Below are 13559 nucleotides of genomic sequence, written 5' to 3'. Positions count from 1 at the left end.
GTCAAGTTTTTACATGATCATCCTGTCGCTCATATTGTAGGATATCAGACATTCTGACGCTGTCAAAGGTCGGAGTTCAGGAATACACTACAACCCCTGGAAACTTCACGAGTGATTGGGATTTCAAAGGATTCTACGAGCTTTCATCTAGAGGGCAGATGTCAAAGACAACGGGACAGAGCACAGCGGGCACCGTTGTCTTCATTATACTTGCCGTGACTGTTCTTTGCTTTGGAGCCATACTGATTATCTACCTGTTAATTGAGGAAAGGTATGCATGCGTATGTCCGCATGCGTGCATATGTATGTATGTATGTATGTATGTATGTATGTATGTATGTATGTATGTATGTATGTATGTATGTATGTATGTATGTATGTATGTATGTATGTATGTATGTATGTATGTATGTATGTATGTATGTATGTATGTATGTATGTATGTATGTATGTATGTATGTATGTATGTATGTATGTATGTATGTATGTTTGTGTGTATGTATGTATGTATGTATGTATGTATGTATGTATGTATGTATGTATGTATGTATGTATGTATGTATGTATGTATGTATGTATGTATGTATGCATGCATGTATGTATGCATGCATGCATGCATGTATGTTTGTATCTATATTTGTTTACTCATGTGTTAAGACTCATATGTGGATGAGTATGTCCCTGATGGGACAAGTGTAGTCGGATAGGTTGATAACTGAAGATGCGAGGAGCGATTTTGTACCACCATTCCTGGATAATGATGCAGATTTACACTTTCAGTTTTTTCCCCCACTTTTGAAATTGTGTTTACTCGTAACATCATGGTCAAATTCCAGATACTGCCAGAAGGAACTTCTCCAGTACAAGGAAAGAATGGAAAAACTGTACGTATCATTCTAACTCTTCATCAAGAAACACGTCGAATGTCAATTCTCTGAATACATAGCTCCTGTACGCCCTTTCATAATTCGCAAAGGACTTTTATGCATATTTAAATTAGTGGGTCGATGTTATATATATATATATATATATATATATATATATATATATATATATATATATATATATATATATATATATATATATATATATATATATATATATATATATATATATATATATATATACCAAAAATTGTTTGTATCATCTCAGAGCGGTAAAGTGCTCGATGCAGGGATGCAGAGCAATATTACAATAAAAATGAGAACACGTCAAGTATGTTTGGTACCTATTACTCGAGTTTCACGCATACGCGCGATCGTCAGATAGGTATATTTTATTGTATGAAATTTGCTTCAGGTGCTTACATATACGTATCACGTTGGTTCAAACCATTTGGTGTGATGGTTGGATTGAAATTTGACAAGTAAAATTTGTTTTCGTGTCGGCACTTGGAGACCAACTCGGAACGCTTGTTTAAAAGGCTGAACTTATCTACATTGATTATGAATAGCTTCTCTGTAAGGCAAAGGTTGCATTTCTTTGACACATTTGAGTAACTACTTGCTTAGGATACGATTGACCATCATATATTAAATGGTTTGTCCTGAGATTTCAAGTGACAGACATATTTTGATAATTCTGTGATATAATATATATATATATATATATATATATATATATATATATATATATATATATATATATTCGTTTGAAGGATATTACACACGTACCAATCTTCTGGTTCAAATAGTTTATTATAACAGCCACAACGTTTCGTCCTAAAAGTAGGACTTCCTCAGGTGCTACAGATCAAAAAGTTTCAACACGGAGTAAGTCACAGTGATATTTAACGTACAAAAGTTACATGTCGGAGAAAATACTAAGTGACAGTATGGTGAAAATACAGGAGTTGTTTCTTACCTATTTGAATGGCTCAGATGTTGAATGGCAATTGGGAGAATGTTTGAATGTGTATTTATAGTGTGGCTGGGAGGGCGCTAGTGTTGGAATTTGAATAAAGACAATGGGAGTAGCTAGCTGTGAATATTTAGGCCGTCAGGTGTTAATGTCTTTAATTTGGAAATCCACAAGGATTCCAGCTTTTTTCGAAGCGGGTCGTCCATTTTATTGATTTTCACAATGCCAACTATTGAAACGTCTTGGATTGTGTGTTGATCTGAATTGAAATGGAGCGCTACTGGCATGTTTGAGTTACGACGGATGGTGGACAGATGGTTATTGAATCTTAATCGAAACTCTGTTTTGGTCTCTCCAACGTACTGTTTTTGCATTTATTACAGGTTATAAGATATATTATGTTTTTAGACTTGCATGTGATGTTTTGTGTAATAGTGTGAACTGTATTATTTGAGTGGCTATGGAAACTGGTGGCATTTGTCGAATGTTTACAGATGTTGCAGCCCCTGGTTGAGCCACATTTGTAGAAACCTGCTGGTGCATCGGACTGTTGTAGTTCACTGTGAACTAATAGATCTCGCAGGTTTCTACTACGGCGGTGTGCTATGATTGGAGTTTCAGCGATGGCACTTTTACAACGGGTGATTTTTGTAATATATTGAAGTGAGTTTGAACGATCTGTTTGATGTTTGGGTGCCGAGGGTTAAATGTAACTACAAAAGGAATACGTGTTTGGTGTGGTTTTATTTTGTATTGTAGGAGGGTGTTTCTAGGAATTGATTTGGCCCGATTTATTTGGTCTATAACCAAGCTTTCTGGGTATCCCCGCTTGATTAATGATGTTGTCAATTCCTTTAAGCGGGTGTCCCTCCAGTCATGCCTGGAGCATATTCTACATATGCGGATGGCTAATCCATAGGGTATGCCTAGTTTTGTGTGCCTAGGGTGTGATGACGTAAATGCCAAATGTTGATTCGTGTCTGTTGGTTTTTTGTATAAATCTGTTTCGATGTTGCCCTCTTTATCCAAGTGTTGCGAGATAAAAACATAATATATCTTATAACCTGTAATAAATGCAAAAAACAGTACGTAGGAGAGACCAAAACAGAATTTCGATTAAGATTCAATAACCATCTGTCCACCATCCGTCGTAACTCAAACATGCCAGTAGCGCTCCATTTCAATTCAGATCAACACACAATCCAAGACGTTTCAATAGTTGGCATTGTGAAAATCAATAAAATGGACGACCCGCTTCGAAAAAAGCTGGAATCCTTGTGGATTTCCAAATTAAAGACATTAACACCTGACGGCCTAAATATTCACAGCTAGCTACTCCCATTGTCTTTATTCAAATTCCAACACTAGCGCCCTCCCAGCCACACTATAAATACACATTCAAACATTCTCCCAATTGCCATTCAACATCTGAGCCATTCAAATAGGTAAGAAACAACTCCTGTATTTTCACCATACTGTCACTTAGTATTTTCTCCGACATGTAACTTTTGTACGTTAAATATCACTGTGACTTACTCCGTGTTGAAACTTTTTGATCTGTAGCACCTGAGGAAGTCCTACTTTTAGGACGAAACGTTGTGCTGTTATAATAAACTATTTGAACCAGAAGATTGGTACGTGTGTAATATCCTACAAACGAATTATCATAACCACGCCACCGACACAACACTGGGGACAACCTGAAAAACCACAGTCGAACATATATATATATATATATATATTATATAATATAATATATATATATATATATATATATTATATATATATATATATATATATATATATATATATATATATATATATATGTGTGTGTGTGTGTGTGTGTGTATATCTTTAGACAGACAAAATAATATTAATTTTGGTGGCGAGATTTGAAACCCACTCAGAGCGTTTGTTTAACAGCGGCCAAGGTATCGACGGGGATAACACGGATAAGGTTTACATCGGCCTCACAGATAACACCTTCAAGACGCGCTTCGCTAATCACATATGTAATCGTTCAGTGGCAAGACATATCGGCACTGCAAAGAGCTTTCAAAGTTTGTCTGGTCTTTAAAAGACAATAACCAGGTCTATTACATATCGTTGTCAATTATTGACAAAGCATCGAGTTACTGTAACATAAGTAAGCGATGTAATCTTTGTGTATCAGAAGAGCTACACATTATCAATGCTGACAAATCTAGGATGTTACACAAACGCTCTGAGTTTCTATCAAATTTTAACACCACCTACGAATAGAATGGTACGTCCCATACATGTAAATTAAAGTGTAGAGCTAAGAATCATTTTACTTCTGTCTGAAGATTGCAGGACGCATGAAACTTAATTATATTACCATGCCCTGCTCGTCGCATTCTGATTGGTCGAGCTGAACCACGTGACTGACCCAAATACACAGTAATGGTTTGTTTACATGCCTGTAAATATGAATAATAAGATTAACAACTCAAAGTATCGTAACATTACAGCTTAAACGTAAATCATAATCAATCACAAAATAAAATGGAGCTCTTGTAGGTCAAGTTGATATACTTTTTTTTCTGAAAACATCTCCGGATTTGCCAATTTTTTATAGCACGTGACAGTGCGTCGCGTATTGCTCACTTTCTGGGGCCCAGTTGTCGTTCGCTCCGGAAATTTTCGCAAATTTTGACGGTTGTCTTGGGTTCGCTGATAATATAATGGAAATAACAGACTCCGGTCTGACCATTAAGGTTTATTTATGGGCGCGGGCTCGAGGAAAGCCAAATTAACGGGCTCGGCAAGCCTCGCCCGTTGGCTTTCCTCTCGCCCTTGCCCATAAATAAACGTTAATGGTCAGCGCGTCGCCCGTTATTTCTATAGTAACAGATATTATTACTTTGTACTTAAAGTTATTTGTGTTAATATTTATAACGCTTTATATATTTATGACATCGACCCGCTAATTTATAGCTGCTGAATATTGAACGATGATAACAGAAACTAAACATGTACACGGGTGAAATATTGAATACAAGTACAGTATAAATTGCGATATGTACAGATATCTGACAGCTAGAAATGTTGTTTATTTGTATAATTTTTCGTTGCAGACGAAAACCCTTGACAATAGAAGTTGAAACGGGCGAGACAAGGTATAAGTCGGAATATCCTCCTTCAAATATTTTATTAGGTCGTTTAGTTCCCTTCTGGTAAAAATTGATGTACATGTCAATATTGCTTTTGATCTTTACTCAGTGTATAGAGGTTGTTTAATCTAGTGTTAGTCCTTGTTTTTGCTTTATTTCATTCAACTGGCTAGGGGCTGCACACCTAACGCATTTTTGAATTTTCCGTGCTCTGCAATTTTCAGACATAGAGAAATATCAGAGCAGCTTGTTCAGCTGACAAGCTCACACGTGCAAAGATTGTATCGAAGTGATACTGTGAAGGCAGATTTGGCAGAGTTGTTTTTGTTTCCGACATGTTCACTTAAGGTTTCGGATTGTTTGGCTGCTTAAAAAGCTTGTCACCGCGGTCTGGAAGCTGAATCCGCCTGAGGGGGCTGTTTACTAATTTCCTTTTCGCCACAATGTGAAAGCCCCATCAGGCGGTAATAATGTCTGTCTGTCTGTCTGTCTGTCTGTCTGTCTCTCTTTCTGTCTCTCTCTCTCTCTCTCTCTCTCTCTCTCTCTCTCTCTCTCTCTCTCTCTCTCTCAACATTATCTGTATCACTGGTAATTATCATTTATTGAGCCTTCGGTCAAGGATGTTTTGAAATTATCCCCGCAGTTGCGATGTGTGCGTTACAGTGTCAATTGACCAGTTTTCTGGTTTGATGCCATTGTTTTCAGACTGCTAATAAGTCTTCGAAGAGTGTGCACTAATAAGTAAATTTACCCTTGTATTGCATTTTCAGCGACGAAAGGGTGTTGCTTGACGCCGCCACCGAAATGGACAAAGACTGGATGCAGTCAACTCCCGCCACCACCGAGAAGCGCACAGTCATTCACGAAGCACAGGTAACAATTTACTCCATCATTTTAAATCACCGATTGAACAAAAATTTCTTTCAAAATTTTTCCGCAGGCCTAAGGCCAAATAAAAAAAATTGAGCGTGTCCGGTAACGTTCCTCCGAAAATTAGGGTACATATATCGGAGGATTTTTTTTATTTTCGTTTTGTTGGCCAAGACCCATGAAATACGGTAAATTTTAAAGAATTTACTTAAATTTTTGAGAAATGCGAAAAAATGTCTAGGGTCGGCTGTTTTTGCTAGGGTAGGGCGGGTTACCGGAAACACATTATTTTTTGTTTGTTTGGCCTATTGAATGCCAGAAAGTTTGATTTGATAAAATTACTGAACAGTAATGTCAAACAAATGTCATTACTGCTTCACGTAAAATTGGATAATCGTTTATATTTATTGGCATCTGTGTGAAAATGTTGTCTCAGAGTGTGCTAGTAGGTGTAATTTTTTCTTTGATTTTACAAAATTTTACAGGAAATGTCGATGGAACTTTTTCATGACACGTCTGACTATGGCGATGACAATTGCACACACAATGCCTTCGAAAAGATAAAAGCAGTCGCTATCGACAATCCGGCATTCGTTGATCACGAAGGTAACTTAGTGAATGCCAACACCATAGACTTTGGCGGACAGGATGACAACGGGTACCGCAAATTGGAACCCCGAGAGACCCAACCATACCAAAGGCCTTCCAAGCAGGACGGTTGGCAGAGTGTCGGATCCCAGGAAGGCGATGAAGGACAGCCGATGGCACCGTCAACACAGTCAGTTCAAGCGCGCCCTCACGCTGGTGAGGATGTAATTGACACACCCTGGGCAGAAACGCACTTCATAAAGGTCAAGCCGTATCCAACCGCGAAACTCGAACAACAAGACTACGCTCTTGAAACGTGGGCAACACCGCCGCAACCGTTACAAGATGACGTCACAAAAACCAAAGGCCAAGGCCACTTTAAGCCTGAGGTAGACTACGTGGACAGAAAAGGGGTGATTGAGCGCACTGTGAGATTCAATGATGAAGTGGTTATTGAAAACTATGAGGAAGATGACGACGACTGAGACAGAATCGTCGCCTTTTAAATTCAAACTTTGAAGTTTGTCAGAGTATTGACCCCAAAAATAACCCGAATCATAATAATGACGATTTGAAATTCCCTCCAATCTCTATAAAGTGATGATTATGAAGGCATCTAGTGCGATGAACGTCAGATCAAAGTTTCAAACTTTGAATATCAAGCAAGCGCAATCATAATACGATGCAATATAGTAACCTTGCTATCGATGGTACGTCAGAAATTTTCCGTATTACTTTTTCTCTCTGTCGAAACAACAGAAATTTTCATTTATATTTAATCGGTTTGAGTTATGTATGGGCTCATAAATCAAAGTAGTTGTCATGTTTTATCCAAGAAACATGTTATTGATAACTTGTGGGTCAGCATATGAAGGAATGTAATGTCTCGCATTGAACTTTTTCTATTTGAACTCGCTCTACAAAATAATTATTTTACACAGATTTTATTCGGCTCTTCAAACCACATCCTAGGCAATAGCACTGCAGTAATATGGCGATGTGTGACATTTTCTGAAAGCAAAGAATCTATTGAAATTAACCATAGACCCTAGGGTCTATGAATTAACGGACACGATGGGTGTACTTGACAAGTATCCCAAATCAAAACAAGCGTGTAAAAGCCCTGGTCATGACTTGGTGTATGTGTCATGTTTGGCACAATTGTTGTCGGCCAATACGTTTTCTGAAAGGCGCAATGCAGCTTATTTTGTCACTTGAGAGCCGGTAGCTCTAACTTTTCGTAACAGTTTCATTATTTTTATTTTCTATGTATATTTTAAATACTTATACCTCCAAATAATGTTGAAACACCCGCTATTTACAATGTCAACGTAGCGTCTATACATTTAAAATGTACGTTGTTTTCTTGACAAGTGAATTTTGGTCCGGACTAGAGTTCAAATGTAAACAATATCAGTGCAATGCGGTCTATACATGTACAGGCTGAGTTAACGAGCTTGATACCGTGTATCTCAACAAGCGTTGAGGAGTAAAAGAAACTGTAGCCAAAATGAAAAAATAAAAATGGGGGGGGGGGATCATCAAAACTTACAGACATCTACTTGCTCTTTAAAGTCAACCATTGCAGTGATGCAAGCCTCTGCCGCTTGTCGCAGTTTGTTACACTTTCAACTATTATCCAACTGGGGGCGAAATTTGACCTGTTCCCTGATTTGTGTGACTGTGATTTTAGTCAGGGATGCTTTAGATATATATATTATATATATATATATATATATATATATATATATATATATATATATATATATATATATATATATATATATAATTTACGCATTTCCTAAAGAGTTGTTTAGATCAAAGTTGTTCGGTTCATTTGAGAAAGGTTGATATTCGAGAAGGATAATTATATTCTGAGAAATGCTGCAAAGTCGTACAAATAAAAGCGGTAAATATTCACAAAATGTTTTGCATGTCGTTACTGTGTAAAACTTTCCATGCTGTACACTTTATCATCACGTGTAATGTTATCTGCCCCGTTAAGTGAATTGCCCGCCTTTGCATAATCATTCGCTGACACCGGCAGTGGCATGAACGAATCGTGTTCAGAGTAATAAAACTATTTAGTTTATTCAGACCTGGTCTTGAAAATGCCAAATCGTATTGCATTTGGTTGTTTTACTGGCAAAGATTACTCTTTTAATTTTTGTTTCATATACTGATGAATTGATTGACCAAATACTTGATCTGAATGAAATTCATAAACACTCAAAGTGGACATACTAGTACATGAAGCAACATGTCGTCGAGACTAAGAAGTTTCATGAAACGCGACATTCTGAAGACATATCTAGCAAAAACAGGACCCTGTATACCTTGGACGAAAACGACGATTCTCTGTGCTGTTTACAATTTCTAAAATTAGGAGACGTTCTCCTCTTTATTGTTTGGTCCCCGCTCTATCGTTTCTTCTCCGCTCTTCTTTTTGACCCTTAGGTACTGGAGTGCATTATGTACCAACAAACGTACGCATATGCTTGTAAGATTGGATGGCCAGAAAAAAGGAGAAATTGGTATACGTGATAGTAGAATACTACAATTAGTACCATGCATTATTTTTATCAATAAAGTTTGAACAAAGATAAGGCCTATGTTGGCATCGACAGCGTCATTATTGGTATGCAACTTTTAAGTGTACATCTGTATTTATAATTTATAGTTACCCATCTGAAATCAAGGCTTGAATTACGCAGTTTTGTAATCATCATGTATATTCTTAACTAAGCTGTACACTCTCCAAATGATGGCAAATTTAAGTGGCATTTCAATCGGGAGGTGTAGACTCTCTGTAAGGCATTGGTCAAGAAGTTTTACAAATGCGAACATTAACAACATCAAAGATTTCGACGAAGTCATGAGACAAGATGCAGCTAACGGATCCCTGTTTCTGTAAGTTGACTTATGAAGTCTTATTGATCCCTAAACAGAATTATGTTCTTGTACAAGGCATACCTTGGGGGGGGGGGAGCTCCGAAAGACCTAAACATCAATATCAATGGCATATTAGAGGTTGAGGGATTACCATGGAAATTCCAGGGTACCTCTCAACAGCCCAGAGGGTGGCTGATTGGGAAAATCGAAGGAGCAGGATAGAGTGAGTTATTCCATTTCTAGCAAACTTAATTGTTTCCTTAAGACATCCACCATACCTCGCAGCCTATTGTTATGATTTGTGTCACATTTGAGTTTTCCGAGGCTTTTGTTTAGAGTTATTGTTTTTAGCTCCGTTGTCCGCGACGCGGAGCTTATCAAATAGGCTAATTGTCTTCCGTCGTCCGTTGTCGTCGTCGTCGTTGTCGTCCGTCAATAATTGCCTTCTCCTCTGAAACCGCAAGTCCGATTGCTTTGAAATTTGATTTTTATGCAGTTTACTTAGTGTAACCACAGTTAGGTTTATTTAAATTGTGATGAAATTTTCACATTTGTATTTTTAAGGCAATTTTTTAGTCAAAAAAATCTCTAAAAATCTTCTTCTTCAAAACTATAGGTCAGATATCTTTGATATTTGGTATAGAAATTCCTAGGGATGACCTATTTCAGATCTGTTCAAATTGTGCAGAAATATGCAAATTTCTATTTTTAAGGCAATTGCTGTCATTTTGGTCAAAAAATTTGTTGCACCAAAGAGCTTGTCTAACAGCTTTGATAGTTTGTATACAGGTTCGTAGGGATAAGCAAAATGTGATATATTCAAATTATGATAAAATCTACAATTTCGTAAGTTTTGGGTAGTTTTTACAATTTTTGGTCAAAAATGTTTTCTCAAAAAGTACTTGTCTGGTAGCTTTGATATTCGGTATGCAGGTTTCCACAGATAAACTAAATATGATATATTGAAATTATAATGAAATCTGCAATTTTGTATTTTTTGGGAAATTTTTGGCATTTTTGAGCAATTTTTTCTCAAAAACTGCTTGTCTTACACTTTGATATTTGATACACAGGTTCCTAGTGATTTTCTTATTTATAATGTATTGGAATAATGACGAAATCGACCAGTAGTACTGAAATAAATCTATCTATCTATCTATCTATCTATCTATCTATCTATCTATCTATCTATCTATAATGATGAAATCTACAATTTTGTATTTTTTCCCCATTTTGGTAAAAAAAAACATTTCTCAAAAACTGCTCGTTTGATAGCTTTGATATTTGGCAAACAGGTTCCAAGGGGCTATTTTCATATGATATATTTAAATTATGATGAAATCGTACTCGTCTGATAGCTTTTGTTGACATGTTCTTAGGGGTGATCTTAATATGATATGTTCAAATTATGATGAAATCTTTCAATTTTGTATTTTTGCAGCTATTTTTGCCATTTTTTGAAATGAGCTGTCAAAGAATTCCACCTTCTTCATCAACACATCTGTCAATCATAGTTATTCGCTACATAACACAGCGGGTCTATATTGGCTACTAGGTCGCTTGTCTTGTCTGCGAGATATGGTGGATGTCTTAAGAAACGTGGAATAACCCACTCTTTTCTGTTCCTTGGATTTTCCCAATCAGCCACCTTCTGGACTGTTAAGGGTAACCCCCGAATTTCCATGATAATCCCTCAACCTCTAATATGTCATTGATTTGATGCTCATGTCTTTCGTAGTGCCCTCGAAATTAAGCCATGTCTTGTAAAGGGACATATCATTCTGTTTGGGATCAATAAGACTTCATAAGTCAACGTACAGAAACAGGGATCCGTTGGCTGCATCTTATCACATGATACAGATAGTTTTCAATCGGATTCGAACCCACAACACACGGCATCAGTCGCCCAGCTGAGAGGCCACAGACAGAACCACTCGGCCAAATCTCCACTCCCAAAAAAGAGTGGTTCAACAGCCGGCTAAGTTGTTACATTTTTCTGACTGAGACCGCTCAACACGTTGTAGAGTTCGTGAAGCACTCACGCACGCATGCTCACTATCATACATCGCACATACACACTTTATCGAAGCGAAGAAACGAATTTCATCGCTTTAACTGGGCGAACTATAACCTCGGGGACAATTCTGTCCACCAGACTTCGTCGAAACTTTTGATGTTGTTCACATTTGTATACTTCTCGACCAATGCCTTACACAGAGTCAACCCCTCCCGATTGAAATGCCGCTTAAGTGTGTCATCGTTTGGAGAGTGTACAGCTTAGTTAAGAATATACGTTATACATGATGATCGCAAAGCTATTTGAATCAAGCCTTGATTTAAGGTTGGTAACTATAATTATAAATACAGATATACATTTTAAAGTTCCATACCAATAATGATGCTGTCGATGCCAACATAGGCTTTATCTTTGTTCAAATTTTATAGATAAAAATAATGTATTCGAACTAGTTGTAGTATTCTATTCTCACGTACCACTTTCTCCACTATTCTGGCTATCCAATCTTACAAACATAAAAGATGCGTACGTTTGTTTGTAAATACTGCACTCAAGTACTGGGTCAAGTACTCGGTTGAACAGCAGAGCGGAGAGAAACCATAGAGTGGAAACAAAACAGTAAAGCGGAGAACTGCTCCTGATAGAGAAATTGTAAACAGTAAGAAGAATTGCCATTTTCGTCCACGGTATACAGGGTCTTGTTTTGTTTTTTGTTTTGTGTTTTTTATGGTAGAAAGGCATAGAGAATGGCGCGTTTCATGAAAATTCTTAGTCTCGACGACATGTTACTTCATATACTGGTATATCCACTTTCAGTTTTTTCGGAATTCCTCTCAGATCAAGTAATTGGTCAGTCAATTCATCTGTACATGAAACAAAAATTAAAAAGATAATGTTGCCAGTAAAACAACCAAATACAATATGACTTGGCATTTTCAAGACGAGGTCAGAATAAATGGTTTACACTTTCGAACATGAACAGTGTTCCCAAACATTTGTCTGGCATTGTACATAAACCTAAGGTAATATAGACATGCATAGTGCAGTGTGCACCATGGGTATTTCTAGCCCTGATTACGTGTCGTGTTCGAGTGCAGTGTGATTCATTCATGTCACTGCCAGTGCCGTCAGCGAATGATTATGCAAAGGCGGGCAATTCACTTAACGGGGCAGATAACATGACACGTGATGATAAAGTGTACAACATGGAAAGTTTTACACAATTACGACATGCAAAACGTTTTGTAAATCTTGTTTTATTTGTACAACATGACTTTGCAGAATTTCTCGGAATGTAATTATCCTTCTCGAATATTAATCGTTCCTAAATGAACCGAACCGTGCATGCATTTCTGGTGATATTCGAAAGCAAACAGTACTAGTTATGGTTCTTACCGCGATTATAAACGTCCGGAACAACTCTTTAGCAAATGAGTAAATAACGTTTATATATGCAATGACAAAGGCATCCCTGCCTTGAAAATAAGCTGACCAAAATCACATTCACACAAATCAGGGAACACGTCAAATTTTGACCCCCATTTTATCAACAGTTGAAAGTGTCGCTTCGTTTAGTTCTTTGTTTTGGTACAAATAACCTGTTCGTAATTATATTTATAGACTGGACATAAGTGTCACAGTCTACTGTTTGACAGTGAAAAGGGTCTGGTCTAGTGAGGGCCAGGAAGCCCCGCAACAAACAAACTCCGACAAGCGGCAGAGGCGTGCATCTCTGCCATGGCTGACTGTAAAGGGTCAGTAGATGTCTGTAACTTTTGATGACCCTCCCTCACTATTTTTTTACATTGAATACAGTTTCTTCTTTTACTCCCCAACGCATGTTGAGATACATGGTATAAAGCTCGTCAACTCAGCCTGTACATGTATAGACCGCATTGTACTGTTCTTGTTTACATTTGAACTCTAGTCCGGACCAAAATTCACTTGTCAAGAAAACAACGTACATTTTAAATGTATAGACGCTACGTTGACATAGTAAATAGCGGGTGTTTCAACATATTATTTGGAGGAATAAAAAATAATAAGTATTTAAAATATACATAGAAAACAAAAAAGTGAAACCATTACAGAAAGTTACAGCTGGGCCTGTAGTGACAAAATAAGCTATATTTCCGCCTCAGAAAACGTAAAGTTGCCGTCAACATTTGTGTCAAAAATCACAAATACATCAAGTCGTG

At 37.2% G+C, this 13559-nt stretch overlaps 1 protein-coding gene across 1 annotated transcript in view; it reads left to right on the top strand.

The window, feature by feature from the left end:
• Positions 1 to 8068, top strand: part of LOC139122589 (cadherin EGF LAG seven-pass G-type receptor 2-like) — a 32753-nt gene extending 24685 nt beyond the window's left edge. The window contains exons 24-28 of the mRNA XM_070688140.1: positions 41 to 271; positions 837 to 884; positions 4959 to 5000; positions 5765 to 5867; positions 6350 to 8068. Of these exons, the coding sequence (XP_070544241.1) occupies positions 41 to 271; positions 837 to 884; positions 4959 to 5000; positions 5765 to 5867; positions 6350 to 6937 (1012 nt within the window). The 3' untranslated portion in view covers positions 6938 to 8068. The remainder of the gene's footprint in view (positions 1 to 40; positions 272 to 836; positions 885 to 4958; positions 5001 to 5764; positions 5868 to 6349) is intronic.
• Positions 8069 to 13559: the final 5491 nt, after the last annotated feature.

The sequence above is a fragment of the Ptychodera flava genome, chromosome 22 (assembly GCF_041260155.1).
Source record: "Ptychodera flava strain L36383 chromosome 22, AS_Pfla_20210202, whole genome shotgun sequence".
Lineage (NCBI taxonomy): Eukaryota > Metazoa > Hemichordata > Enteropneusta > Ptychoderidae > Ptychodera > Ptychodera flava.
This window is presented reverse-complemented; position numbering and strand designations above follow the sequence as displayed.